Source organism: Elephas maximus, chromosome 5 (genome assembly GCF_024166365.1).
Source record: "Elephas maximus indicus isolate mEleMax1 chromosome 5, mEleMax1 primary haplotype, whole genome shotgun sequence".
NCBI classification, from domain to species: domain Eukaryota; kingdom Metazoa; phylum Chordata; class Mammalia; order Proboscidea; family Elephantidae; genus Elephas; species Elephas maximus.
This window is the reverse complement of record NC_064823.1, coordinates 65,342,494-65,363,026: the sequence shown is the minus strand read 5'-3', so window position 1 is coordinate 65,363,026 and position 20,533 is coordinate 65,342,494. Positions and strand designations below refer to the sequence as shown.

The 20,533-nt window shown below is 37.2% G+C and overlaps 1 protein-coding gene across 3 annotated transcripts in view; it reads right to left on the bottom strand.

Moving 5' to 3' along the window:
* SNCA (synuclein alpha) overlaps window positions 1-18,262 on the bottom strand; it is a 150,976-nt gene extending 132,714 nt beyond the window's left edge. Inside the window, exons 1-4 of one of the 3 annotated variants that reach the window (XM_049885725.1) lie at window positions 18,176-18,262; window positions 16,540-16,685; window positions 10,213-10,254; window positions 432-574 (exon numbers count right to left, since the gene is read on the bottom strand). In XM_049885725.1, the coding sequence (XP_049741682.1) occupies window positions 432-574; window positions 10,213-10,254; window positions 16,540-16,660 (306 nt within the window). In that variant the 5' untranslated portion in view covers window positions 16,661-16,685; window positions 18,176-18,262. Of the gene's footprint in view, window positions 1-431; window positions 575-10,212; window positions 10,255-16,539; window positions 16,686-17,831; window positions 18,149-18,175 lie in introns of those variants that run through there. The other 2 variants (XM_049885726.1, XM_049885724.1) reach the window with 2 other exon arrangements.
* Between the last annotated feature and the right edge of the window lie 2,271 nt (window positions 18,263-20,533).

Genomic DNA, 20,533 nt, shown 5'->3' with positions numbered 1-20,533 from the left:
AAATATACAAAATAAGATGATGTCATCATAAAGACATGCTGTAAAAGAGCTTTATTTTGAACATTTAGATATTAGCACAGAGATTAGTTATATTTCAACAAAATGAAACTTCAGGATTCATAGCTAACATAAAAACACCCATTATTTCTGAAAGGTCACTGTTCATTTTGGCATTTACTGCATTGCTCAATTCATAAATTTTCTTAGAGAAAACGAAACAATCATGATTATTGTACAATTTGCATGGCATTTATCTGTGTTAGGACATCAAAAAGACAATACTCATATAAGGGTTGTGCTTTTTTATGGGGGAAAGGTTCAGCCAGCCCTCTATCCATAAGAAGCATCCTATTCCTGCTTAGTGACTCATGTGAGAATGCAACATAACCTCACAATCTTATAAATATAACATATGATGTATGCAGACATACCTTGCCCATTTGGTCCTTTTTGCCAAAGCCAGTGGCAGCTGCAATGCTCCCTGCTCCTTCCACTGTCTTCTGTGCTACTGCTGTCACACCTGTCACCACCGCCTCCCCAACATTTGTCACCTGCTCTTTGGTCTTCTCGGCCACTGGGATAAATAGAGAGCAACAACAGATTAATGCATGGTAGAAAGTCAGCAACTTAAAAAAATTTTACCTCCACTACGAGTCAGATTCTAAAACCCTGTATTTACACACATCATAGATGAATGAAAAGTCAAGAGAAATAAAGGTTATACAAGTTTCTAAATGAGAGTGTGGTTCAGCCAAACAATGATCTCTGCTAAGATATTTTATTGTAACCATGCAGATACTAAAAGGTGCTCAGAAACACAATGATCATGAACTTCGAGCCATGAGCGATGTGGATGAGGCTTACGTTTTAAGGAAAGTTTTAAAAAGCAACGCTTATGTTACTGGTGCAGTTACAGATATATCAGACTCAGCATAAATAGTTTTTTTTTAATTTCAGTGTTGATTCTTTGATCTCCTTCAGCATGTTCCTTTTCATCATACCTGAATAACACTACACATACTACTTATCTCTAAGTTCATACATGTTATTTCTCAGAAAGGAACCATAGCATAAGGGATGGTTATGAAGAACTTGGACAGTTTATAAAACATCAGGTAGTTGAAACAGAAAGGACCTTAATAATAAGATTTATTTTTGATAGTTTTAATGAGAACAAAAAGAGCTAGATTTAAGTAAAGTGTAAAAATGAAGAGATTTGCTAAGAACACTAAGTTTGTTTTCATAAAACCAAAATTGGCATGGTATTCAGCAGATTTAAAATATCAGTTCAAAATTTAGAGAAGACAGTGTAAATAGTTGGTGATTACAATTATAAGCAAAGATTTAATCTCTTATCAAGAATTCTTCAAGACATCCTAGAACTATATCTGATACAATTGCTGAATAAATCTGTCTATATTGTTTTTATAATTTTGCCACTTAAAGGAAGCATCAAAAAGACAAAATATTCTGCTCTTTTAATAATTCTAAGATCAATACAAAAATAAAACAACTCCTCTTCATCTAAGTTTCTGTAACACGTGCCCACAAAGTCTTAGGTCTTTCATCTTTTATCTATATGTATGTATGTTTGCTCTGATGCTGGAAGCTATGCCACTGGTATTTGAAATACCAGCAGGGTCACCACTGGGGAGCAGATTTCAATGGAGCTTCCAAACTAAGACAAACTAGGAGGAAGAACCTGGGGATCTATTTCTGAAAAAAACTGGCCAGTGAAAACCTTATGGATAGCAGCAGAACACTGTCTGATATAGAGCTAAAGATGAGCCCCTCAGGTTGGATGGCACTCAAAATACAACTGGAGAAAAGCTGACCTTAATGATGGAGACTTTCATTTGCTGACATGGCATAACTTAAGAAGAAACAGTTGCAAACATCCATTAGTAATCGGAACATGTAATGTACAAGTCATGAATCAAGGAAAATTGGAAGCTGTCAATAAATGAAGTGGGAAGCATAAAGATCAATATTCTAGGCATTATTGAGCTAAGATGGACTTGTATTGGCCATTTTGAATTAGACAATCATATGGCCTACTATGCCAGGAATGGCAAATTGAAGACAAATGATGTCACATTCATTATCAAAACAAACATTTCAAAATCTATCCTGAAGTACCTTTTGTCAGTGACAGGATAATATCTATAGGCCTACAAGGGAGACCAGTTAATACAACTATTATTCAAATTTATACATCAATCACTAATGCTAAAGATGAGGAAATAGGAGATTTTTGCCAACTTCTGTAGTCCGAAATTGATTGAACACGCAGTCAAGATTCATTGATAATTACTGGTGATTGGAACGTGATAGCTGGGAACAAAGAAGAAGGATCAGTAATTGGAAAATACGGCCTTGGTGATAGAAATGACACAAGAGATCAAATGAATGAATTTTGTAAGACCAACAATTTATTCACTGAAAATACCTTTCTTCAACATAAACAGTGACTAAATAATTGGACCTTGCACTATGGAATACACAGGAATCAAATCTCCTACATCCACAGAAAAAGACAATGAAGAAGCTCAATATTATCAGCTAGAACAAGGTGAGGGGCCAATTGCAGAACAGACCATCAGCTCCTCATATGCAAGTTCAATTTGAAGCTGAAGAAAATTAAAACAAGTCCACAAGAGCTGAAGTATAACCTTAAGTATATCCCACCTGAATTTAGGGACCATCTCAAGAATAGATTTGATGCATTGAACATTAATGACTGAAGACAAGACGAGTTGTGGAATGACAATGACATCACATCAAACATAAAGAAAGCAAAATGTCCTTTAAAAGAAAGAAAAAACCAAAATGGATGTCAGAAGAGACTCTGAAACTTGCTCTTGAACATAGAGTAGCTAAAGCAAACAGAAGAAATGATGAAATAAAAGAGCTGAACAGAAGATTTCAAAGGGTGGTTCAAGAAGACAAAGTAAAATATTATAATGACATATGCAAAGACCTGGAGTGAGAAATTCAAAAGGGAAGAACACACTCAGCATTTCTTAAGCTGAGAGAACTGAAGAAAAAATTCAAGCTTAAGTTGCAACATTGAAGGATTTTATGGGCAAAAAATTGAAAGGACCCAGGAAACATCAAAAGACAAAAGGAAGACACAGAGTCACTGTACCAAAAAGAATTGGTTAGTATTCAATTTCAAGACGTGGTATATAATCAAGAACCAATGGTACTGAAGGAAGAAGTCCAAGCTGCACTGAAGGCACTGGTGGAGAACAGGGCTCCAGGAACTGCCAGAATACCAACTGAAATGTTTCAACAAACAGATGCAAGGCTAGAATCACTCACTCGTCTGTGCACAAGAAATCTGGGAAATAGCTACCTGGTCAAGCAACTGGAAGAGATCCATATCTGTACCCATTCCAAAGAAAGGTGACTCAATGAAATGTGGAAACTATCAAACAGTATCATTAATATCACATGCAAGCAAAATTATGATGAAGATAATTCAAAAATGATTATAGCAATATTTTGACAGGGAACTGCCAGTAATTCAGGCTGGATTCAGAAGAGGATGTGGAACAAAGGATATCACTGTTGATGTCAGATGGATCTTGGCTGAAATCAGAGAATACCAGAAAGATGTTTACTTGTGTTGTATTGAATATGCAAAGGCATCTGACTGTGGATCATAACAAATTATGGATAACCATGTGAAGAATGAGAATTCCAGAGCACTTACTTGTGCTCATGCGAAACTTGTACAGAGACCAAGAGGCAGTTGTACGAACAGAACAAGGGGATACTATCTGGTATAAAATCAGGAAAGGTATGCATCAGGGTTGTATCCTTTCATCATATTTATTCAGTCTATATGCTGAGCAAATAATCAGAGAAGCTGGACTTTTTGAAAAAGAAAGCAGCATCAGGACTGGAGGAAGACTCATTAACAATCTGTGAAATGCTGATGACAGAACCTTGCTTGCTAAAAATGAAGAGGACTTGAAGCACTTACTGATGAAGATTGAAGACTAAAGTCATCAGTATGGATTACAGCTCAACATAAAGAAAACAAAAATTCTCACAACTGGACCAATAAGCAACAAGTTGTCAAGGGTTTAATTTTACTTGCATACACAATCAACACCTACGGAAGCAGCAGTCAAGAAATCAAATGACGTATCGCATTGGGCAAATTATTGATGGCTGATTTTCCTCCTAGCACATAATGGTTATTCACAATTCAAAGTTCAATTTAAAGGCCAGTGAAAAGCTGTAATGGAGATTTCATGTTTTTAAACATTTCTCAATATTAATCCTTATAAACAGTGAATTATGGGCTTCGAGTTGCCATTTTTTTCTTTTCCAAGAACATGAATAGGAAATTTTTACTGAAAATGGGCATTTTCTTGTTATAAAAGCTCAAAGCAAGACAAAAGCAGGTTTTGATTCTTTCACAGACTTATAAATCTCTTGCCATGTATGAAAGTTTATTTTTGAAATATCTAGATAAATCTTTAAATATGGCTAAATGTCAATCTATTATTTTCAATATGCATAAAAAAATAAAAAATTAATTAAAATTTTTATTTTTTTTATAAACTGTGAAGTAAAATGCATTTTGTACATATGATAACTTTGTTAGGCTTTACCATTGAAAAAATATGTAAATTAGTTACATTACAAAATGATAAACTTGTTGCAATAATAGACACATTTTAAAAGATTTCTGTAGGACTGATTCATGTAGCAGGCTATCCACTGCTCTTGAACCTCTATTTTCCCATTAAGACCTTTTAGACTATTTCCCTGCTCATTGATATTCCAACAAAAAGGGCGGCAAAATGGCAGAAATGGAGACACACTCAAATTAGTATATTTTGGATTTTATAAATGGTATTTATTTTGTAACCAGAATCAAAAAGATTATTTGCCTCCCTAATCAATTGATGCTACAATATTTTGAACTCATTTGTGTTTTCCCCCAATGTGCCAGCCTTTCCAATCCTGGTGTTCACAGCTCCATCTGGCCAGAAGCCTTTATCTCTCCCTTGTTTACTCAGTTTGTTAAAACTCAACTCAAATGTCATATTCTATGTTAAAAAGTCTCCTCCCAACAAGCTCCTTTTTCCTCCTCCTGTGATAAAGTAAAAGTTTAGATATATCTCTGCTATTGAACTTTTTACATTGCTTCTAAATTATTCCTTTACTAGTATATGCCTGCTCACCTCCACCATTCTATTCTGAGTTCTTTAAAATCAGGGATCTTTTTTTCATTTACTTTTATATTATTTCACAATAGATAAATAATTTTGAATGTACTAAAAGGAATTTTTGTATATCTTCAATTTATACATTAACGTCAATAACTAGGTTATATTTGAAAGTATTTTTAAGTTAAAAATTAAAATCCCCAAATCAAGAAATGTGGCATCATCTTTTAGAATAAATATAATAAATCAAAACTTGAACATTAAACAAAGTTATAAAATTAAGATCTAGCTTTGAATTGGTACACAAACTATAGGTTCGAGGAAAATAAAAAAAAATACATTATAAAACAATTAATAAGGAAATTTAAATCGTACCATGTTAAAAAGCTGTTTTATTGATTATGATTGACAGAGTTGAATTTCTATACCCTGTAATTCTGGAAATCTCTCCACCTTTTCGTGTTCTGGAAAATGGCTGACCTAGGCAACAATAACATTCTCCTCAGCTTGATTAAACTTAAGGCAGGGTTTTTCCTGACTCTAAGGAATCCGGGATGGTGCAAAGGGTTAAGCACTCAGCTACTAACCAAAAGGTTGTCAGTTTGAATCCACCCAGAGGTGCCTTGGAAGAAAGATCTGGCAATGTACTTCTGAAAGGTTACATTTATTGAATATCCTATGGAGTGCAGTTCTACTCTGAAATGTTTTCTTCCTGACTGTAGGCCCCTGACCTATCTCTTCCTCTCTGGCCCTTACAGAATCCAGATGGCACATTTTTCATCTACCCTTAAACTCAGGAGATAACTCCACGTGATCAATATGTCCCATGATTTAACCCCTTCCTAAGGAACTTCAGTATCTCAGTACTTCACTAATTCACTTCAGTCCTTGATAACTCATCCCCACATCTGCTTCAGTGGAGTAGGAGCTCAGACTTAGTCTGGTCTCTTTCCCCATGTAATAGCCTCCCTCCCATTACAATGTTCCTTCTCCTCCCTTTTCTTAGTCTGTTCCCTCCACCCTTAGGAGCCCTGGTGGCACAGTGGTTAAAGCTACCGGCTGTTAACCATGAAAGGTCAGCAGTTGGAAACCACCAGCAGCTCTATGGGAGAAAGACGTGACAGTCTACTTCCATAGAGATTTACAGCCTTGGAAACTCTATGGGGTCACTATGAGTGGAAATGGACTCAAAGGCAGTGGGTTTGGTTTGGGGTTTTTTTTTCCTCCTTGATGAAAACTTTTTTAGGAATAAAGTCACTGTTGCCTGTTTTAACATTGTCTGGTGCATTTTTTTTTTACATGATGTAATACATTTATAAGAATCAAAACCTTCAGTAAACTCCTAATAAAAGGAATTTCTTTACATAACATTTTTATGAGAAATAAGATCAATCATAATTTATTTTTTAAAGCACTTTCAAAGGTGTGTCATTCATTACATCCAGACTAAATACACTCACATTTTTTTATAAGGTGTTGCATCAATTTGACAACTTTATACAATTATTTCCGGAGTTCAGAAAGCCAGGGCTTAAAGTGGAGTTTTCTGGATTTTACCTAGAGATTGACTAACTAGAAGAATTTAATTTCCCTGGATATTGCAGGGTTTTTTATTGCAGGTAGGGAAGTCCTGGCCTTGGTTTAGTTAAGTCTATATTCTGCAAACACCTAATGATATGAATCTTGGGGAAATTTTTCTAACATTAGAGAATAATGTTATGTACTCCGTACTTCTCATTTCCCTCCCTTAAGTCTAATAACAATAAAAAACAACATTTATTTAGCACTTATGTACCCAAGGGAGTTCCTGGGTGACGCCAACAATTAACACTCTCAGGTTGGAGGTTCAAGTCCACACAGAGGAACATCAGAATAAAGGCCTGGTAACCTACTATCAGATCTTTAAAAATCCTATGGAGCCCAGTTCTACTCTGACACACATGGAGTCACCACGAGTCAGTCAAATGCATGGTAATTGGTTTTTGGTTTTACATACCCATAATAAACATTTTAGACCAAATATAATAAGCAAACAAGTCTCCTTCTTAACCATTGAGATTATCATCTCAAACTTATTTATCCTCATAATTTGAATTTGAAATTTTATATTGAATACCTCTATTCAGCAAATTAAGTAGTTCCTTCATTTGATATGGGAGAAGGCTGGTACTTTCTATAGCTGATTTCTCTCAATGTATTTCTCATAGCAAGACTATTTACAACTGTGTTTTTGATATCTTACTACTTCCATGATGGTTGACTGGTGCAATGGCTATAAATACTGTCCACATCAACATTATCGCAGTCTTGCTGCTTACGAGCATTTTCTGTATTGTTCTGGGGAACACTAGTTTCAGTCAATCCTAGTCACTGTTGAAAGGTTTCAATAGTCAAAAAATTTTGAGAAACTCTGGATTAAACCATGTTATGCAAATTTCTTTATTTTGGACAGCTCAGATTCTTTAATATGCTAATGTTCAAAATGAATCTCTAAAAGGAAGACACAGTATACAAAGTTTCTCAACATTGTAAGACCATGGAAACATAAGCTTGTGGGCTGCTTTCTTCAGAAAACACTGTAAAATGTTGACTTATTACACAAACTTCAGTCTCTCTCTTTCTCTCACACACACACACACACACACACACACACACACACCTCTTCCTAAACTCATGTTTGCAATCTGGCAATGTGGAGAAGACACAAAATATTCCCCTGAAAAAAACTCCTGACTTTTTCAACTGTTAAGCTTGCAGCCCATCTTCACAGATTCCTTTAGATGATAGTGCTAACTGGGTTCTTCAATTTCTACTTTAGGCTTTGAACCTTGTCACCTCCTTATTTCCTTTCCAAACCACATGGATTCTCCCTCAACTATCAAAATGAAACACCGTTAATCTAGGCCAGGCCTCCTTAGATAGCACAACCCTCAACTGTCTGCTATCCAGTTTTCATTAAAATCATGCTTAATGTCATCATATTTATAGAAGGTCCCTATGAGGCAAGACAATCCATTTACTTGCATGGCTTTCTGTATTTTATATTGGATTGCAACACAGCAAATGAGAGCTGCATACTTAAACTTAGTTTTTAGCCGAGCCAGTTTCAAAGTGTTCTGTTTTAGTTTTATACCCTCATTTTTTATCATAAGAATGCATTAAAAAAAATCATATGAAATACTCTTCTTCACTAGCTGTAAATATGTTGCTCAAGAAAGGTCACTATAGAGTGATAATAAGTAACACCTATATAATAAGGGCACAGTGGTTAAGAGCTTGGCTGCTAACCAAAAGGTAGACAGTTCAAATCCACCAGCCGCTCCTTGGAAACCCTTTAGGGCAGTTCTACTCTGTCCTACAGTGTCACTTTGAGTCAGAACCGGCTTGACAACAGCAGGCTCTTTGGTTTGGATATAATACAAACTATTCGCCTTCAGTATTCTACGTGTTTGGTGCACATCAATTCACCTAATTGTCTTATAGATGAGAATACTAAATCACAGAGAAGATTCTTGCAGAAGATCACATGGCCAGTGAAGTGTGAGTAGAAATTTGAACCAAGGCAGTCTAGCTTAGAGTTGTTGGTCTAAACCACAGCACTGTATTAACACTTTCATTTGATTTTCCCTGTTTCTATTTTATAATTCAGAGTAAGAAATATGATATTTTCCCCAGACACTATTATGTTTACTGCTTTCTGGGCACATGAATTGTATTTCTGATTATGTCTTTTGTTTCACCACATCAGTCAGGAAGTTTGGAGTACAGACAACAAGAAACTCAACGATATCAAGTGTGTGAGCTCTTAAGGTTATTACATTTTTCTTTTCCTTTTTTTTTATTTCTATCATCATCATCCTCCTTCTGTTTATAATCAGCAACATTGTTTTTATAATGTTTGCTTTCTCTTTATTGTAAATATTCCTATTAACCAAAAAAACCCCAAACCCATTACTGTCAAGTTGATTCCAACTCATAGTGACCCTACAGGACAGAGTAGAACTGCCCCACAGGGTTTCCATGGCTGTAATCTTTACAGAAGCAGACTGTCACATCTTTCTCCGACAGAGCGGCTGGTAAGTTTAAACCACCAACCTTTCAGTTAACAGCCAAAGTGCTTAACCACTATGCCATCAGCCTCCTTAAATCTTCCTATAAACAAACAAACAAACAAACCCTTTGTTGAGTTGATTCTGACACATACCGACCCTATAGGGCAGAAGAGAACTACCACTTAGGACTTCCAAGAAGCAGCTGGTGGATTCCAACTGCCAACCTCTTGTTTAGCAGCCAAGCTCTTAACCACTGCATCACCAGGGCTCAACTCTTCCTACAGTCCTACTCAAATTCTTGGTGAAATTAGGCCAAATAGAGATAAAGAGAATAAATATTTCACCAATCATCTCAAGAGTATTTCCTGAAATATCTTCTAAATCATTTTTAAAAAAAAAAGTTATAATCAGTATTGTTTAGTGTTCAGAATATGCTTGGTGGTGTAGTGGTTAGGAGCTCAGCTGCTAACCAAAAGGCTGGCAGTTCGAATCTACCAGTAGCTCCTTGGAAACCCTATAGGGCAGTTGTATTTTGTTCTACAGGGCCACTATGAATAGAAATCTATTCAATGGCATTGGGTTTGGGTTTTTTTGGTGGTGCTGAAAATTTTACTTTAATCTTCTGAAAAGTGTCAATCCTTATATGTTGTATATGCTAGCAGCCTGCCAAAACCTTAATTTGGTTGAAATACTCTAATACCAGCCGTTATAACTTAAAGCACAGCTGGTCAATTCAAAGTCGTTATTCTTGGAAGTTAAATATATTGTGTATTATATATTTATAATAATGACCTACTTCAAAATACTTAATAAATAAAAATAATTAAGGTTAAACCAAGCTGACTTACCATTAGAATGCTTCTACAGACACAGTAGTTGTTTACGATTATATTCCGAATAAACACTGCTGGGCCACACTGGTTATTAATACCTTTAATATCATCCCTGGATATAAGCCCCGTGGAGCTTACCTGTTGTCACACCATGAACCACGCCTTCCTTGGTTTTGGAGCCTAAAAGAACAAACAAATTTTATTTCAAACTACAAATTTCAAACTGTCCTTATATTAATGTTAATTGGTTTTAAATACCACTCATCAAAAAATCTCAATCTTCGGCAGCCTTATGTGATGATATTCTTACGGGGCACAAAACCTAAAGCCAGAAAATTCAGTAATCACTACCACAAAAAGCAGAAAGCAAACAGGAGGGTCTCTCCAATTAAAATTTTAGCACACGATGACTTTTTATCCCCTTGCTTCCCACTTCATATATCAGTTTATAAAGGAAAAAAAAAAAAAGGTGTGATAACACCGGGACTGGGTGGGAAGATGATTTTGGATTCAAACTGTAGAGGATTTACTGAAGCACAACAGAGGGATTAGTTAACCCATGAAATGCAAATAGAGAGGGAAGGAAAGACGGCATTGGCATCGGCTGGACAGTTACTATGTGAGAGGCACTTTATATCTACATCATTTAATGTTCATAACATCAACTGAGTATAGGTCTACTACGCGCAGCGGTTAAGAGTTTGGCTGCTAACCAAAAACGGTTGGCAGTTCGAAGCCACCAGCCACTTCTAAGAAACTTGTAACTCTGTCTTATAGGGTCGCTGTGAGTCAGAATCGACTCAACGGCAATGAGTTTGGTTTTTATACCTGTTTTTTATATGAATAAATTGAAAATTAAAGCTAGGTAACTCGCCTAAAGACACACAGGTAATAACAGGCTACAAGCATATTCAAACTGGGGTCTGTCCTACCTTCAGCCCACATTCTTTACACAAAACTATACATATATTTAGAAAGAAGGTAGTATTTTATTATTCAGGTTTTCCAATACTAGCTTCAAAAAGAGACAAGATAGGAATTTCCCTCAAACCTTGACCATTACTAAGCTTTTATAAAAATAACTTATTAATATATGTATTATTAAGACTAAGTTTGTTAACAATTTTAATTCATAATACCCCTAATGTTGGATCCTTCAGTATAATTCAGACCAGTTTTTTAATTAAAATAATTTTGGAAAAAATAACAACAGATTAGAGATTCATTTGAAAACTACCCTACAACTCAATTAATATAGATCTATAAGGAAATAGAAAAATATAAGGAAACGGGGAATTAAAAAGTAGAAAGTAGATATTAAAATTGTTACCAATCTCCTAGTTCAGTATAAAAACGCACTAAGTTTTAAAAACCCTTACTGACTATTCTAGAAATAACTGTAAACACTTTTTAAAACAAAGAAAAAAGTGTAAGGGGGGTGTCTCAGCTTTCTTACCAGTAAAATTAATTCATAAGATTAATTAAATAATCACTAAGAAAGAGGTTTTTAAAATATAAACTGTAGCACAATCAATTAGGTACGAGTGATAGTTAAAAATGTTTATTATTGACCCACAGCCCCTAATATTCAGTAAGTATGAAGTACAGATATTTACATTTTTAAGAATCCTAGTGTTCAAATGAGCCCTGGTGGTAGAGTGGTTAAGAGCTTGGCTGCTAACCAAAAGGTCGGTAGTTTGAATCCACCAGCTGCTCCTTGGAGACCCTATGAGGCAGTTCTACTCTGTCTAATAGGGTGGTTATGAGTTGGAATCCACTCTACAGAAAAGGGTTTGTTTGTTTTAGTAAGTGTTCAAATTAGTGCAGTAATTCCTGGATCAAATTTTAAGAAAAATTTATCTGGGTTAGTTTCTAGTTCCTTTTTTTTTTTTTTAATTTAAAAATACAAATCTATGATCTAGACAATAAGATAATGGAAATAAATATGCAGGATTATATTGAAAATGTTCATTGAGTATTTTTATAAAAATAGATACAATTTGGCATTAAGAGAAATTTACATGCATCATATTTAAACTTAAATCTTATAAAACTGCCAATGAAAGCTTCTACATTTAATAAAAGAGTTTAAATATATTTAAGAACTTCCCATTGTAATATAGCAAGTCCCCGAGTGGTACAAACAGTAAGCACTCAGCTGCTAACCGAAAGGTTGGAGGTTTGAGCTCAATCAGAGGAATCTCAGAAGAAAAGCCTGGCAATTTATTTCTGAAAAATCAACCACTGAAAACTCTACGGAGTGAAGTTCTACTCCAATACACATGAGCTGCCATGAGTCGGAATCAACTAAAGGCTACTGTTTTTATTGTTTTCTTCTCTTTTTTAAGAACCTCAAATAAAAATAAAACATAAACAATAGCTTTGTAGTTAAGAATGTGGGGTCTGGATTCAGATTGTCTGGGTTTAAATCTTCATCATATAACAATCAAATGCACATCATGGTGTCAATTCAAAGATTAAAGAAAATAATACACAGAAAGGTCTTAGAACAGTAAATATTTAGTAAACGTTAACTATTATTCTTCACATATAATGTTGTTTATAAAGGGATTTGCAGTTTGAAACACAGGACAAATCTCTAAATTATAAATGTCATATAAACAAAATTGTGCAATTATTAAATATGTTAAAGAATACGGGATGGTGTAATGTATGTATGTGGGTGTGTGTGCACATGTATTGTGTATAAATGTGTGTGTGTATGTGTGCATGTAGCTATATTGTCATCGTTAGTTGTTTTCGAGTCTATTCTGACTCTGGAGACCCTATGTGTGCAAAGTATAACTGCTCTATAGGGTTTTCAAGGCTGTGGTCTTTCGGAAATAGATTTCCAGGCCTGTCTTCCAAGGAACCTCTGGGTGGTTTGAACCAACAACCTTTTGGTTGGTAGTAGAGCACTTAATCATTTGTGCCACTCAGGGACTCCATATCTATCTATATCTATACCTAATATAAGCAATGTCCACTTTGCACAGTAGTATATGACTGTGAAATGACCACAGAAGTTGAAACTGTGAAATGAGATCTTAATAATCAAGAAAAAAAATTATGATTAATCAACGATAAAAATTACAATTATTTCACAATCTTTAAAACCTTCTCTCAAAACATTCAAAACTCTTCTTTTTAAATATACAGGGAAATTAAGAATAGTAAAACCAGTATCTATTCAGTATGCTGAAATTTAAAACATCTTATCTTGTCTCTCTCTCATGACCTCACAAGGATGCAGACTAGAAACATCAGAAGTAATGCCTGGGAGTTGAGAGAACTCAGCTATACGCTGTTGTGCACGCTATGCTGCCATTCTCAAAGCCAGGTCAACTTGGTGAAGGTAAAACACATTGTGACTTGACAGTTTAATTTCAGTCCAAACCTGACCATTGATGCTTGTTGAGAATAGCATTGGGAAGAGTTTTGAAGATCTTCACTTTGTTGCCTTTACTCTTATAATACTTGATATTACATAAGATTTAAAATTGCTTTCCAACTGAAGCATATCAAATTGAAGTATATTGATTGAAAATTTGTGTACAAAGGGAGAAGAAATCATAAAAATTACACTGATTGTTACAGAAGTTCTTCAATAGTTAAAAGAGATTACCAAAAGTGTAAGATACTATTATAAAGGGATGAGGTTATGTTTCTTAGGGGTTTATGAAGACAGTCTGCCAAACTTCTTCAGTCATAAGTGAAATTGGATAAATTTCTTAAGTTACTTCCAATCTTTCAAATTGGTTGTTGATAATAGTCCTTGTAATAAAGTATAAAGGACAAAAAGAAAACATGTTGGCAAAGAAATTATTCTGTTGGAGAGTTTCTTTGATAATAATGTCTCATATTTATGAAAGTGTGTTCAATGCTTACATGTTCTGCTCTATTATGACATTTTCACAAACTCTATAAGGCGATTGCAATTTTTTTCAAGCATATTTTTACTAATGAGGAAAATGATGCTCAGAGATGTTAAATAACTTTCCCAATATCCCACAGATAATAAGTGATGGAGCCTGGACTACAAGTCAGGTTTGTCTGCCATCAAGCCCAGGCTCCTTCCACTACACCAGAAGTAAGCAAACTATAGCCTATGGACCAAATCTGAATCACCACCTCTTTTTGTACATAAAGTTTTATTGGGACACAGAGTGATGCTTGTTATTGCCTATGGCTGCTCTCAACAACAGCAGAGCTGAGTAATTGAGGGACAAAAACTTGCCAGTCCCGGCTCTATACCATTGTGTCTTCACATGGTCATTGTTTACCTGACCTCCTGCGTATGAGTTCAACTTTCAATTAGACTTCAGAACATAATTAATAAATAATTTATAGAACTTACTGTTAAACATTGATAGACATTGAACATGATTTAAAAATACATGACGCATACACAAATTAGAATTTTATATGGTCATCTCAGAGCAAATAACAGAATTAATCTCTGAGAAAAAGAATCATTTTATTTACCCAAACTCAAAATTCACAATAAAAACAAAAATTGTTGCAGATGATGAAATTTGTTTATCATCTGGAAAAGTGCAATTATTAAGCTAATATTTGATAGTTTTTACACTAGCTACAAATTAATGAAGTTAATAAAACCAAAATAAACCTGTTGCCTTCAGGTCAATTCCAACTCATAGCAACCTGGTAGGACAGAGTAGAATTGCCCCAAGGAGCGGCTGGTGGATTTGAACTGTTTCCAAGGAGCGGCTGGTGGATTTGAACTGTTGACTTTTTGGTTAGCTGCCAAGCTCTTAACCATTGTGCCACCAGGGCTCCATGGAGTTAATATTAGCACCTTAAAAAAATCTTTAAGGTTACAAAGTTATAAAGTAACTTAAGTCAAAGAACAGTTACAAGCATGTACTTACACAACTTGGAAAAGTTAGAACAGATAACAAAGATATAATAAAGCACATGTCGTTAATTCAGTATTCCAAATTCCACCTAAAGAAATATAACTCATATTTCACAACAAACTTGACATTAATTCATCAAGTTTATCTGCTTTATAACATTCTTTATTTCAATGATTTTTCTGAAAATATCTTTTAAGGTAGAGAAAGTAATTTAATAGAAGATTTGTGGTAAGATCAACTCTACATAAAAAGGAGTTTATGAACAATGAAAAATAATAATCTGATGTAAATTTTGATGAAAGGCATTCATAAAAATCATTCCAAGTATAATTTTTTTCCTGCTAATCTACACTGCATAAACAGCGTAGCTTTCTTTCTCCCTCCAGACACAGGATAGCACCAGTGTCATCTATGCCATCCAGTATAGTTATCCTCCACCTTACTACTCACCCCATGGTTACTGCTACTATAGCTGCTCCCAGATAATGTGGAAGAGTTAAAAGGAGAAAAGGAGAAAGAGAACAAAAAGAATGAGCAGAGTGGCTGAGTGTGGGAGTGTGTGTGTGTGTATCTATTCCTGTTATATCACAGCGCCTTCCCCAAAGAATTTGAAGTGGTTTGTAAAATAACACCCAACCTAACACAGTTCTAGATATAAATAAGGAAAAAAGATCAAGACTTCTGTATATATTCCAAGGTGGGAATTTAGGAACGAGTAGAAGTGGTAAGCATCAATCTCATTATTTAGTATGTGCCGTTTGAGAAATGTATTATATAGACGTTGCAGAGATATTAGCAGTAGTTCTCAACCACTTTCTCAGCCTACCAGATGGCTACAATACGTAACTCCACCGAAGACTAATCTGTCCTTTCCATTTTAGGGCCACAGTACGTCTTTTTTTATACATCACAGACCAAAACTGAACGAAACCCATTGCCATTGAGTCGATTCTGACTCATAGGAACCCTATAGGACAGAGTAGAACTGCCGCATAGGGTTTCCAAGGAGCTGCTGGTAGATTTGAACTGCCGACTTTTTTGGTTAATAGCCGAACACCTAACCATTCTGCAACCAGGGATCCAATATCTAAATCTTATTTAAAATCAGAATACATAAAAAATTAGGAAACATTATGATGATAAAAGAAATCAAAGACCTATGAATGATTTTGATTCCTAAGAATATTCTTGATTATTTTTTATAAGTCTCTGAATTTTAAAAACTTCATCTGAAGTACAGTCACTTATACACATGGGTCACCATGAGTCAGTACTGAATCAACAGCGACAGGTTTGTTTTTTTTTAATGCAGGGAGGCACTTATTTAAAAAAAAAAAAGGAACTAAAAAATCCTAAATATTATTATAAAATTGAATAATCAGGAAAAACAAAAGGTTATCTTCATTTTGTACTATTAGCCGAAATGCACACATTCCCCTACCCACACATACCTGTGACTCAGTGCATTCTCTTTGCAAGTGATGATGCAAAGATGAATCAAGCAAAAAAACAGCATTTAGAGCATCAACCATCCTAACCCATCAGTCATGGATAAATATTAAAATGACAGTCGGGGTTTACCTACCTACGTAGAGAACACCCTCTTTTGTCTTTCCTGCTGCTTCTGCCACACCCTGTTTGGTCTTTTCAGCAGCAGCCACTACTCCTTCCTTGGCCTTTGAAAGTCCTTTCATGAATACATCCATGGCTAATGAATTCCTTTACACCACCCTGGAGAACACAAAATACACTTTGAATGAGAACTTTTTGGTAAAACAAAACAAAATTAAAAGCACCCAAGGTAAAAACCACTGAGAAATCAGTAGAAATCCCAAAAGTGTGAGACACAAACTTTTAAGTGTATCCTCATTCCGATGGCTGAACAAAACAACACTTCTTTAGATTTTGCTTTAAAAATTTAGCGTCCCTCATCCACCTTGCCAGTAAAAGTCTGGCTGCCTAACATGGATTAGGATGGATCATCAGGACTGTTTCTACTGCATTTTGCAAGTGGAGTAGCATGAAAGGATGGACCCCTCTTCCAACTTCCTAGGATCCAACTCGTGACAGTTTAAGTTAGATGCATGTTTAGAAGAAAACCACAAGAAAAGAAAAGAAAAGGAGTTGTAGGTGTGCATTCAGAGGCATCCTAGAAATGAATCCCAGAATAGGACTGAAAGCTTGATCTTGGTGGAAAGAGGCGGGAAGAGAACTACCCACCCCCCACACCGGGTGTGGCTGTACCTCTGGACAGAAGCAGGCTTCCAGCCCTCCTAATCCACTGGACCATCCACCCCACTCTCTGCTATCTATCCAGTGCAGGCGCTGTTCACACCGGCTGGTGGTCTCCAGATTAGCGCCACCCGAGGGGCAGTTCTCCGCCCTAACCGGCCAGGGGACCCCGTGTCCAGTGGTGAAGGCTGGGCCTGCACCTGTTAACCCTTTAACACATGTCGACTTGTTCTTCTGGCACTTCCGTTTAATTTTTTTTTGCAAAATGCAGCTTGCTTACATTACAGGGAAAACAGAGAGGGTGGAGTGGAGGATTTAGGTAAGGGAGTAATAAAAGTTGGAAATTCATCCGTCCATTGAGCATTCTCGCCTTTCCCAAAGGAAAAGCGTATCCGGAGAATCAGCCTGATCTCTCAGCCTTTGGGGTGGGTAAGGAGAATATGGGAATCAGGTGGAAAGCCAAATCCACTTACTTTCCTCCAGCTCACCAAAAGCACAAATAACCACCGCCAAGAGACTTGGCACAGCCTGTCCTGACCGCAGCAGCAACCCCCCCGCCCTCCACCCCCAGGCGTCCTCATCTCCCACCAGATTTTCTCCAAGATTTCCAAAGCTCCTTGCCCCTTTAGCTCCACAGGTACTTACCTGAGCCCCTCTGCTCCTCCGAAACTCTGTTTCCTCCCCCTCTTTTTAAATTTAAGCAAATGTTATTGAAATGAGAACTGGGAGGAGAGAAGTGCCCAGGAAGGGCGGAGCAGCTCCAGGAGAGGGAGGGTCCCCCAAAGGAGGCTGCTGTCAGCACAACCTGGCGACGAGAGGCTGGGGACGTGGGAGGCGAACCCGCGAACCTGTCGTCAAATTACCACTCCCCGTCCCCCGCACAAGAGGATCCAAGAGAAAGACAAGGTCGGAAGGGAAGGCGGCGAGAGCTGGAGAAGGATGCTAAGGCGGGGCTGGGTCCCGAGGTCCGCTCTAAAGACAGCACACACCTCACTGTCCCGCCTCGCCTTTCACGGTCGCTCGCCCCCTCTCTCCGGCCCCCTTCAGGTCGTCGTGGTCTTGCTCCTCCTGCTCTTCTTCCTCCTTCTTCTGCGCTCACCGCCCCCTCAGCTGATTTGTCAGCGCCTCTCCCCGCCCCACTCCAGGCGCCCTCTGCTTTCCTTGCCTCGTGCGCTTCGCTCGTTTTCCTGGATGGAGGGTGGAGGGACGGAAGGGGGTGTCTTTCCAACTCCAGTCTCCCGCCTGGTCCTGGAGGCAGGAAGGTGGAATGTTCGGCGTGTCACCTCAAGTTCAGGGTCACGGGGGAGTCCTGTGGCGAGCGTGAGCGGTTAGGCTTTGGCTGATGTCTCTCCTGCTTTCCCACAGCCTCTCTTTCCTTGTCTCCTCCTTTCGCTCTGGTTCTTCGTGAGGACCCCTAGTCAGCGCCAACCCCTGGGAGCCAGAAGCAATCTCTCGAGGAGCTGCTGAAGGACTCAGATAGATTAGGATGGTGCTCATATACGTACCGACAAGAGCACATTTCTCTCCGATCGCTTAAATTTGGTAAACGGTCGCAGAATACAAAGTCAGAGGTCGATTTTGTTCAAATATCCTCCATCCTAACCTCGGATGAGTCCGAAAATGTCCTGCAGGTGGAGAGGAGACTAGTAAGGAAGAGTTACAGGTTGATGAGGCAGGAGGAAGCTCGACAAATCCTCTTCCCACCCCACTGTCACCATTTTCTTTTCCACCAATCAGAGGATGCCAGACGCCGGTTTTTTTCCCCATCTGTGGAATAAATATTCCCCAGCCGTCGAAAACAAGCAGTCAGTCTAAGGTTTTTCGCTCTCTAAATGGAATTTACTTTCCAGACCACCAAGCACCTGGATGAAGGAGACAAATCCAGTCTGGTTTTTCCCCCTGAACGATGATTCCAATTTCCCTTCGGCTGCTTGTAAGACCGAGACTCAGAAGCACTCAACTCATCTTTCTAACTTCAGATTCACTCTGCCCTCGAAGTTGACACTGAACCTCCCCTAGCCCCCTCTGGACAGACAGACGGACCGACAGACAGTCAGACACACACACACACGAACGCACGTGCTCGAGTTTCAAAACGTCTTTTTTTTTTTTTTTTTTTGCATCGCTTAACACATTTTCACCTCTTTCAGAGCTTGGGAGGAAACAGATGTTCCTGGATCGGACCAGAATAGAGAATCAAGCTCCTCCCTCTAGCAGAAGGCCTTTGCTTTCTTTTGCCTGGATTAGGAGAATGATTTCACAGCTTGAAGGAAAAAACAAGTCTTTGCTGTATGGCTTTTTGTTTGTTTATTTGTTTTATTTATTAAAGATGTTTTCGAGGATATATATATATAGGTGGACAGTGCAAATCCACCAGCCGCTCCTTGGAAACCCTAAGGGGCAGTTCTCCTCTTTCCTACACGGTCCCAATGGGTATACATACATACATATACATTTAAAAAAAATTTTTTTATGTGTCTACATATATATATTCAGTAGAAAAAAGTAGAGAGTGAAACTGAGGTCATAAATATTTATTGCTTAAATACCTCCTTGCACTATTGTTTTATCTTTTTTTTAAAGCAGGCTTTCCAAAAACAGTAGCTCATAATTTGTTTCCTTGGGATCAGAGAAAGAAGGTTGAACCTGGGAACTGGTTAAACCTTAAACAATTATTTTCTGCTTCTGTTCCCCGATGACTCTTTGGTAAATGAGAAAATGAACCCAAAAGATTCTGTTCTTTTCAATTTATTATTACGGAAAATGTTCAAACATATACAAAAGTAGAGTAGACTAAAGGACCCTCATGTGAATACCACACAACTTCCACATTTATACGCCTACACATGTTGTCACAAAGCTCCCTCTATTTGTAAGTAAATCCCAGATACTACAAGCATCTTTTCATCTGTAAATACTTCCACATACATCCATAAGGTGTAAGAACTACTTTAAAACAAGCACAATAGCATTTAGGTGATTTTTAAAATTTAAGTATAATTTAAATACAGTGAAAAGTGTCTCTTTAAATCAGCTCTGAAAAATTCATGTATTAGTATAACCCACAACATTCTGAAGACACAGAGCATTGCCATCACTCCAGAATGTTCCCTTGTGCCCTTTCTTATTTGTGCCTATGCTTGGATTTCATTACACAAAATCATAGAGTATGAGCTTTCCTTGTACCTGTCTGACTTCTCTCACTCAGCGTATTTGTGAGGTTTGTTCCTACTCAGTTGTTGCACGCGTCAGTAGTGTTTCTTATTGCTTTCCATTGCTTCTTTTTATTGTTGCCAATAATAAATGCTTTCCACTGTGACCTATCACAGCTGGAGCTGGCTCCCTTA